At 46.1% G+C, this 10,592-nt stretch overlaps 1 protein-coding gene across 3 annotated transcripts in view; it reads left to right on the top strand.

The window, feature by feature from the left end:
• The first annotated feature begins 6,627 nt into the window (after window positions 1–6,627).
• SCARB2 (scavenger receptor class B member 2) overlaps window positions 6,628–10,592 on the top strand; it is a 38,479-nt gene continuing 34,514 nt past the window's right edge. For all 3 annotated transcript variants that reach the window (XM_074950448.1, XM_074950450.1, XM_074950449.1), the window contains exon 1: window positions 6,628–6,802. In XM_074950448.1, coding sequence (XP_074806549.1) covers window positions 6,686–6,802 — 117 coding nt within the window. In that variant the 5' untranslated portion in view covers window positions 6,628–6,685. The remainder of the gene's footprint in view (window positions 6,803–10,592) is intronic.

Raw genomic sequence — 10,592 nt, 5'->3', positions numbered from 1 at the left:
AGGTGCCGGAATAACACTCCTGAAAACATCCCCACAGAGTTGCACCAATATGCCTTGACCTTTATCTGGAGATGCCACCTCTTGGACTGGGAGGATAGTTCATAGGCCTGTATGTTTGTATTCTCTGTGGCCCATTCAGACCCCGGCCACGGGACTTGAGACTTCCAGCAAGGAAGCCAGTTAGAGCACTTTGTGATGGTGGATTTGTTAAGTCATTGGGAGTCTGGCCTGTGAAGGACTCGGAAGATGCTGTAATATTTTATGACTATTACATGTTCCGTCTGAGGTTTTGATTGTAGTTGTGCAGTTTGCTAGATGATTACAAAGGGGTTCCTTTTAACAGGAGTTGTCTTGCACGTATAGAGGAAGGGAGACCATAAGCTCAGACAGCATCATTCACCAATACTGAAAAGAATAATACAGGTGTCAAACCCTTTGAGTTCAACAGCTCTTGTTTGGTACATAGGAGGGAGGAATCCAGGTAGAAAACTGAAACAAAGAGCTTGGGAATGGATAAAAATGGTCACTGAGCCCCTGGGATACAAGGGAGAGAGACACAGGGACTACTGGGAAACACACTGAACCCCAGTCCCCAGAGGCGGGGTGTCTGGAGAAGCTAGTCCTACCTATACTTTAGATAAGACAGACGCATGCAGACTATTTGTTGTGTAAAAAAATTTTTTTTGTTGTGCTTTGATGCCCACCGCTCAGAGTAAACAATACTTGGTTTTGCAAAGGCTGTTTTATGTCACAGTATTCACATACTGGCCACAGCTTCCGAAAAGAAGAATTGCAGGGCTCGGACCAAGTCGAGCCTGCTGGGGAATCACAGGGATCTGTATCCTGGTTCCCAGCTCTGAGAGTGGGATACTGCTAAATTCTACTCCCGGGATATGAAGCCCACAGATGAGAATATAGAGGCCTAAATCCCAGAGGGGTTGCCCTTGAACAACAAGCCGAGGAGGCTAGAGGTACAGTTGGTCCTGAACTGTGACACAGACCACCAACGGGACCAATTTTCCAAATCTATCCTTCGTTTGTTAAAACATACATCAAACATTTACAATGGAAAGGGGTTGTTTTACGATTAGAGCAGAGGCCTGGGAGTCAGGATTCCTGGCTTCTCTTCTGGCTCTGCAACTGACTTGCTGGGTGATTTACTACTTTACTAGATTCCCTGCTTGACACATGCCCTTTTGACGATCTGCTGGGGCCAATTCAGAGGAGCCGCATCTCTAGCTTAGGTAAGTTATAATTTCTGTTGCTTGCTTCTCAAAGATCTTCCCTGTGCATCTGAGCGGAGTATTCCATCCCTGGTTTAGCTTAGCATGCACAGGGGTTCTTGGACTGCTTCAGAGTGTGGAAAGCACTTTGAGATAATGGACACCCCCCCCCCAAATGCTTCCACTTGTGGGCCTGAGGATTGCCCTTCAGATGATAAGCCACAAGCTCCTCCAAACTTGGAGGAGCCTCAGAAACCTGTGTGGATCACAGAGGTTGCGCAGGAGGATAGGCCTCTGTGTGGAGGCTCCATACCTACCCACTGGTTCTGTGTCCCTCCTCCCTAGCAGCATGGAGACATCAGAGCCACACTACCATGGACTCCCGCTGGCTTGCTATCTGGCCTTTTCTGGGACATCTCAATGGGACTGAAGTGGAGAATGATGTGCATCCACACCTGTCCTGCTCCCCCCCCTTAAGTCTCCCCAGTCCCCTCCCTCATTCTGATCCCAACCCTGCAGAGAGCCCACCACAGGCTACAATGCAGAGGACACTGCCAAAGAGGTGGCAAAGCACCTTTTTGTGCATAGGGAGTGAGATTCATGCATAGAAGGGCCCGTCTGCTCTTGGATATTGGCCCATTTTGCCTGAGAGAGTGACGTGGTCACCACCATTAGTTACTCAGTGAGGCCCCAGTGCAGCAAAGTGTTTTGCTGAGGAAGGATGAGATTATTATTATTTATTACGTTTATTTTGGTAGCACCTAGGCACCCATCCCCATTGTGCTCGGCACCGTACAAACACAGAGTAATAGACAGTCCCTGCCTCCATAGATCTTACAATCTAAATAGATCAAACTAACAAGGGATGTACAATTCAAGCAGAGAGAATAGAGAAATGGTTTGCAAACATCATGTTAGCGCCAGAATTTTTTTGGATTTTTGGGGTGGTATTTTGCTGGGAGGCGTTAGCTAAACAGAAAGACAAAGGAAGGGAGAGAGGATATTGAAGGAAGTGGGTGAGAAGGCCAGGGTTGGGGGTGGGAAGGGAGGGGCAGGAAGGGGAGAAGTGGGAGGGGAGGGAGAAGAAAGCTTTGAGGATTGTTAAGGTTACGCATGTATTTAAATGCTTTGCTGAATCAGGGCCATCATGCCTTTTCCCATTGGCAGTGTCATGCTGAAAGATCAGTCTCTGCTTGTTCTGTGATTACAACATATTATGACACATCAATCTAGCATTGCACCCACTGTCTTCCCACACTGTACTTCAAGTGTAGAAATTTTGTCAAGTATGTACTTTAAAAATATAATCAACAGTGAGCCACTTCATATTTATTTTTAAAGGTGAAATAACTTTCACCAGACAAAGACTTCATATAAAGAATCTAGAAAATCTGTATGGCCAAATTGTACAGGTATACTCTCTATGGCAGGTTCCAGAGTAGCAGCCGTGTTAGTCTGTATTCGCAAAAAGAAAAGGAGTACTTGTGGCACCTTAGAGACTTACAAATTTATTTGAGCATAAGCTTTCATCTATGGGTAGATCTTTATGAATGAGAAATATACTAGCACAAACAAGACTCCACAAAAAAGCCTTTCAAGGCTTGATCCCACAAATACTCTAGCATGTGTCCAACTTTATACATCTGAATAGTTTCATTAGCTTCAAGTTTCAGAGTAACAGCCGTGTTAGTCTGTATTCGCAAAAAGAAAAGGAGGACTTGTGGCACCTTAGAGACTAACCAATTTATTTGAGCATGAGCTTTCGTGAGCTACGTCTCTAAGGTGCCACAAGTCCTCCTTTTCTATTAGCTTCAAGGGAGTTTTATTTCTTTGCAATAATAAATTAAATTTAGTCTTAAGTGATTCAGTCAAATCTCAGATTCCAATTTCCATTTCAAATGTGCTGTTACCCTCCTGAACTCCGACAGCCTCAGTGTTCCTGCCTTTCTATTGATTCTCATTGTTTCTAATGTTCAGATAAAACAGCATTATCTTTAATTGTATTAATACAAAAAGTGTCACCACTATGAACATCAGATTTCACAGAAGAACATTGCATATAGCTACAAGGTTCAGATTTTTTTTTTTTCCAATTTTGTCTTTGATTTAGAGACTAGGGACTGATTCTCTTCTCACCCAAGGCTTGTCTACACAATGAGTTAGTGTGCAGGAAGCCAGAATATGAATCCACAGTACACTAGCTTGCCACACACTAACGGGCCATGTAGACCCTACTTCCGCTCACTAAAAGTTCCCTGCTGTTTGAAACGGGAGTATGTCAAAGTTCACTATAGAACTTTTAGTGAAGCCAGTTAGCATGCTGCAAACCAGTGCACTGTGGATTCACATCCTGGCTTGCTCTGCACTAACAGGCCATGTAGACAAGCCCATACACTTCTGTGAATCCAGAGTAACTCCCCCTAAAACAATGGAATTATTCTGATGTGAAACCAGTTTAAGTGTGAGGAAAAACAGCCCTTCGAAAAACAAAGGTTTCTAGTTTGGAAACAAACTTCTGCTGCATTAATTCAAAGGCCATTAAAACTGCATTTAATGCAATCTCTAAAGAGGCATCTGTTCTTGAAGATTCCCCAAGAGATAATACAATATGGTATACAGGAGAATTTGTAATTCCAGTTGTTGAATTCAGGAGAGTTTCCTTTTCTTGTTATACCTGAGCTGGCCTTCAAAAAGATCTTCCAGTGATTTATTCTGTTGGTTTCGTTTTGGAGCCTTTATAAGAAAACAGAATTAAATTACCCCCTCAAAACTGAAACCTAATAACCTTTCACCAAATTAAACAAGGTTGCCTGCAAAATCTTACAGTTTTTTACTTCAGGGGGTAAACTACATTAATTATAACTTGGTTGTTCCAATTTCCCCATACATGTTGAATGGGGTTTAGAATCTTTTAACAAGCAGAAAAAAGCATGCCACAAAAATATTCCAACAGCTGCTGCAATGAAGGAGGGTGCAACGTTAGTAATTTAAAAGAAAAACCCTCATGGGTGTAGAGAAAAGCTTGAAATGTGAACCCCAAAGGCTCAAAACCCAGAAGGCAAACAAAACAAAACAAAACTTATTTTTTAAATCTCATGATTTATTTTGGAGGCTTGACTTGTGATTTTTGCATCTTTGTGGTTGGAAAACTAGAGCGGCTAGCACCATTGTTTCCTGCTACAGGACAGGAGTCTTCTTCATTTACAGGGCTCACCTTCCCCTTGGAAATCACAGGGCCATAATGGGAGGCAGCTAGATCAGCAGGCACTGCTGAGGGCAGGGAGCCTTTGCTTTCACAGGGCTCCTTGCCCTCTGCAAGCAGTGCCCTGGAGGCGATTACTGAGGGATGCTAGAGCGACACTCCCCAGCTGAGGGCCTTAAAAGGAGAAATCTCTCAATAGTGCATTGATCGGTTTATTTTTCATGAACAGTGCAACTATATTAGTGCAAGCTGATTTTCACTGAATTATGGCGGAATCTGCTCTCTACAAAATAATGGCATATGAAGGCTAATTCAGTACCGAGGCAATTTGTGTGTGTGTTGATCCTATGACAATGGGCTTTTTTCCCCCTTCTGCTCTTCCATCTGTTCCTCTTGTTCATTGGTGAAACTTTTAAATGTCTGTATACATTGTACAGCTAATATATGCTCTAGCAAAATTCCATGTGCAATAGGATCCCTGCCAATGGAAGCTTTTACTGCAAGCAGTAACCATAAATTCCATGTCCCTTGTGCTAGATTTTACCCTCCTGACAGATCAGACAAATAATGGGTGCAGGTTTTGTTACTCTTGAAAGATGTATGGGCAGCTCATTGCCCTGCCTGGGCCTGCTTAGTCCAGGACACAGACTGTTGGTTTTGCCTTTCTGGTATAACAAACAACCAAGGATTTTCCCGTGGCCTGTGTGCTCAGGAAAGGGTACTGGATAAAGTGACTTTTAGCAGTATAGGCACCTCGGTCTTCTTATGCAGCGCAGTATCAGTGCAGGGTTACATCACAGTGGTTTATTCACCAGCAACTTAATTCAGAACTTCTGATGAAGAGGTCTCTGCAATAATTGTATGATAAAAGGTTTAGATCAATTGGCTGCCTTCGCCAATCTTCTCAAATTTTAGCTCCAAAGTCACAATGACTACCTTGCTGCCTAGCATTTCTCTGAAGCAAAGAGCTTCAAACAATGCTCATCTGAACCAGAATCTCCATGACCCAAGGGCACACTTGTGCAGATGGCCTACAATCAAACAAACAACCAAGTCAAGTCGGAGGATATGTCTACACTAGAAATGCTAGTGGCAAAGCTGTAGTGTAGACACCTCCTACAGCATCAGAAGGGGTTCTTCTGTTGTAGTAAATCCACCTCTTCAAGAGGCAGTAGCTAGGTCGAGGAAAGAATTCTTCTGTTCAAGAGGTGTCTAGACCAGGGCTTAGATCAGCTTAATTCCATCACGTAGGGGGTGAAATTTTTCACAGCCCTTAGTGAGGTAGTTAAGCCCACCTAACTTGGTAGCATGGACCAGCTCTGAGGAAGCAGTTTACAGTTCTCAAGCTCTTCACGTCCCACCTGTGCTCTGCGTGGGTACTGTACTGACATTGTCATAATCACTCAGGCCCAAGTAAGTCAAATGAAAAGGAATCTTCAGAGAGATCCCCGGCCCCGAGTCATCCCAGTGCATTTTCGTCTCTCTCCCTTCGACTGTATTTCATGTTCTGTTGCTGTTACTCTCACCCTGCCAAACTGGCTCTCCCAGCACTAGAAAAACCAGTCTCCACAAATGAATCCGCCACAGATGAAATCAGCGGATTGCTGTGTAAACGCAACCGGCAGAAGAACAGAGAGGGATGGCCAGCCTGGTCCGGATCAGCAACCCACCTCATCCACGGCCAGCGGGAGAGGCAAGACCCCGCCCCCCGCCCCCGCAAACCGGGCACGAACCGTTAAAAAGCCCTTGAAGTGGGTTGCACATTCCACCCCCCAGGGCAGGGCCCGATGCGGGCGCCCGCGCTGAAGTGCGAGGAGTGGGGCTGTGGGAGCCCGGATAAAAGGACAGGCACCCCCCATCCCCTGTGCTTCCCGCCCCGGGGATCGCTGCTCGCGGCCAGGCTCTGCAGTCGCGGCGGGGGGCAGCGCGGCAGGCCCAGCGGCGGGGCGGGCTGGACCCAGGGCCCGGCGGCGTTAGCGCGGCCCCAGGCCCGCTTCGCAGCCGGCGCGCCACCTGCCGGGCCTCGCCCCGCCGCGCCCCGCCCCAGCGCCCACGAAGCCGAACCGCGCAGCACCCTCCCGCCCCGGGCAGCCGCCGCGGGGGGCGGTGCCTGGGTGCCCGGCCGACCAGCTCCCCCCCACCGCGCACGCTCGCGTAGGCGGAGAGGGGCCGCCCGGCCGCGGCCGTCTCCCGGTCTCCTCCCCGGCAGCCGTGCGGCCGGTGTGCGTGCGCCAGCCCGGCCCGGCCTCCGCTCTCCGCCATGACGAAGTGCTGCCTCTCCACGGTGGGGGTCCTGTCCATGACCCTGCTCATCGCCAGCGTCTCCTTGCTGGTGGCCCACGTCCTCCAGAGGGTGGTGGACCTGCAGGTGAAAGAGGTGAGAGTCCCCCGCCCGGAGCCCGCAGGGGCGAGACCTGGTGGCAAGCGCAGCCGTGACAGATCGTGCTTGGCAAGACGCCGGCGGCCTTTTCCCCTAGCTCTAAATATAGCGGGGGCGCTGGGGGGGGGGGGCGCTGGGGAGGGGCCGGGAATGGAGCTTGATGGCTACCCTGGGGGCCTGGGTAACCTTCGGCGAAGCATCGCTGGATGCCAGGTAGGGTGGGGAGTGGGGGGGCCGTGAAATCCGGCTCTGGAGGAGATCTCGAGAGGCTGCCCCTGAGCGGCCGTGAGAGAGCTCGAAATAAATGCGTTGAAAATAAAGGCTGGTTGTAAATGTCCTATTGAAAGGCAGCAAAAAATGCTTTGCGACTGCAAGGGCTGCCTTTAAAATAAAACAAAACCAAAAAAAACCATCCTGTATTAATAAGCCCCCCCCCCCGGGAAGCCTAAAAATGTGAGCTGTGTGATTTTAAAACAGTATAAAATGTCATCAGATGCAAGTAACTGTAATTAAGGGACACACTCCAAAGCAGCAGTAAGTAAGTGGTGAAAAGCATATAAAGCTTTAAGTACCTGCTGTCTTACAGTTCATGTTATATAGTCCTGGTGACATTTATCTTGAATAATTTTGCCTTTGTGTTTGCTGATAAATTTCTCTCCGCTTTTCCTGACTTTTGTATGGATCAGTGCTTTATTTGTTGTCAGGCTATGATATTAATGGTGTGAGCCATGGCAAATCATTAAAAAATATTCAGTATTTTTTAAACCTCATAACACATGGCTATCAATTTTTTTAAAAAAGCATTTAAAATTAATTCCTGGGTGTTATTTATCATAGTGTTGGTTTGTTTTTTTTTTTAAGCCATTTGTTCTCCCATCTTATCTGCCCTTTGTTTCTGAATGGTTGTTATCCAGAGTTTCTAGCCTGGAGTCAAGATGGGTCAATTCGATTAGCATTAATGGTTACTTTTAAAAAATGTTTATAGTAGGAATCATTATTTACTGATATCAGCCCTAATAGTAAGTGCAAACTCTTCATGCTAATCATTAATAATATTTGGTTATAATACAGTGCTATTCAATTCTAGATCACAAAGCAGGGTGGGTATCATCATCCCCACTTTTCAGATGGGGAAACTGAGGTGCAGAAAGATGAAATGGTTTGGCCATGTCCATACAGCAGTGGCAGAGCAGGGAATAGAAACCAGGTCTTCGGAAGCTCAGACCAGGCTGCCAAGCACTGCGTTGGTACTTTGTGTGTAGACCAGGCCATAGTCTCCGAGCATAAAGGGTTAATGGTGGGGAGGAAGAAGGAGAAAATCTGGCCTTGATCCTGCTAGTCCTTGTGCAGCACACAGCAAGAAGTGCAAAGAGATGCAAAACTGTGAGTGGAGGGTAAGCTTCGGCACAGGTAAAGTTTCAAATTTTCAAAAGCACCTAAGTGACTGGTGCACCTAAGTCCCATTGAGTTTCAGTGAGAATTAGGGATCTAAGTCACGTAGGAACTTTTGAAAATTGTGACTGTATTCCTTTGTACTAAGTAGAAGTTGGTGCACCACCCCTGCATGTATTCTCCCTCTTACCTCAAAGGGTGTGAGGTACAACAGAGCTTGGGATGGAGAATGGGAGTGTCTGCGGCAGACGTGGGCTTAGTTGTGATTGTCCACATGCTGGTGAAGCCCTTCGCTACACTCTCTCTTCTTTGGCCTTACTCCTGTATTAGGTAAGAATAAATTGGTACTGGCACAATGGTGCTCTCACTAATGGATTGGGTTCCCTTGTGCTTCTCCTGCTCATCACTTTTTACTTTGTACTTACTATGCAGGGTCAGGTATTCTCTCTGTGCTTATCTAATGCACCCCTCATGGTCGGATCCAGGTGCCACATGCACAAACCGAAAAAAACCCCCAAAACATTTTCCTCGCGATCACTCCATTGACTCTGCTATTTACTTAGTGGGGTTGTTCATACTTGTTTGCATACTAGGGAAAAAGCTTCTGGCTATATGATGTAGTCAGTGATATTTTAGGACATCATGTGCAAACAGATTAATCTTGCATTGCATTTGAAATGTGGCAAGATTTGGGCTTTCCCCCATCCCTGATGGGGAAGTTGCACTATTCAGAGTCTGTGCCAAAATCCCTTAGCTCCAAGTTCTCAAGAGTTTTATTCTGGTCTCCGGCAGCTGCAACAACCCTATCTGCTCACAGCCATTGAGGTAGGTTGCAGAGAGAGAAGCTGTCTTTGTGACAGATGAACCCTAATCCATTGAGGGCCTTACAGCAAAACTGGAATTGCAGCCAGGTATGATGATATGCTATGATGAGCTCTCATCAGTCTGAATTGTGCAGTAGGAGGAATGTCCAGACCTAGAACAATCACAATTGCTGTAGGTGATGAAGCTGTGGATCACTGGGGGGTGATGAAGCTGTGGGTCACTATGGTCAATGCAGATAATAACATGCAGGTATATAAGACTGAATGACCAGTTTAAATGTTACTTTAGAAGTGAGTATTCCCAAGAGGATGGGGAAAAATATAGACTTGAGTCAAGGAGTCCTACTCAGGGTGGTTGAAGAAGTTTACTCTGCTGTTCAGTTGTACTCAATCCAGGAGTGTGGGCATCTTGAAAAATCACAATGAAAACTTGCAGGAGGGGAACATAACTATTCCCAGGTGTTACAAGTTCTTTGGATCTTTGGCGCGCCTATGGGGAAACAATGAATATTTAATCCACTAGCATGAATTCTAAGGAAGGATCAATGGGGCTCCGCATGGGTACGGGAGTCCACCTGCATGGAATGAGTTGCAGGATCAGGGCCTAAGACATCAGGACCTACAGGAAACAAGATGTCAGAAATACTGGGAGTCCCCATGGAATTAAAAAAATAACTCCCCAAAACATTTCTAAAATAATGTTTCCGTAATACGTGTGGCATATTCAGAATAGATGATTTGAAATCCTTTTATGAAAAGCACTCTGTAACTCCTGTGTATTACTATGGTTATGATGTAGTGTGCTACAAGGGGTTGATTGTCACTCATTTGACACAATGGGCCAGATATCCTGTCTCAGGGCTGTATGCCACAGACTCTACATCCTTCATCTCTAGATGTCCACTCCCACCTCCTCTATATCCAGAGAGGATAGAAATCCACTTGCTTTGGTGAATCAGCAGAACCCATTTAATTTAGCATTCCTCTGCAGTGGAATCTCTCAGTGGGGGGCGGGGGCACGGGGGTGTTCCATGCAAACACCGTCAGCCTGTTACAGGCCCTTAACCCTTTGTCCCAGATACCAGTGGGTTTGCCTAACTCCCATTGGTATCAGTGGGAGTTAGGTGCCCAAATACTTTGGAGGATCTGGGCCAGCTTACTTTCCCACTCAGAAATATTGTGGCCATCCCAAGCTCAATCTAACCACTCAAAAATCAAAATGTAAGTGGAAAGAAAACAGAATCTGAGGCTGGAGATCCAGAATGTGTCCGAGAAACAAATGGTATTGATAAAATTAAGACCCTATAAGCACCAACCAAGAATTGGCAGTTCTCCAGGCCTTTCTGCTTTTGAGCTTGTGTGTTTACAATATTTGATGTGTTTTCCAGAAAAATAAAAGGAGCGAATGGAGATGTGATCGATTTAGTTGCAAATTATTTCCCCCTCTTCTGCCTCCTGGTGATGTAGCATTGACGATACGGTTTTCTTTGTGCTTTTTCTTAAACAGTTTAACTTACTGGGTCAGATTTATCCCTGAATTGACTGTAGTGGAGCTGAAACCATTTTCCCCA

The sequence above is a fragment of the Natator depressus genome, chromosome 4, assembly GCF_965152275.1.
Source record: "Natator depressus isolate rNatDep1 chromosome 4, rNatDep2.hap1, whole genome shotgun sequence".
In the NCBI taxonomy this organism is placed as follows: domain Eukaryota; kingdom Metazoa; phylum Chordata; order Testudines; family Cheloniidae; genus Natator; species Natator depressus.
This window is presented reverse-complemented; position numbering and strand designations above follow the sequence as displayed.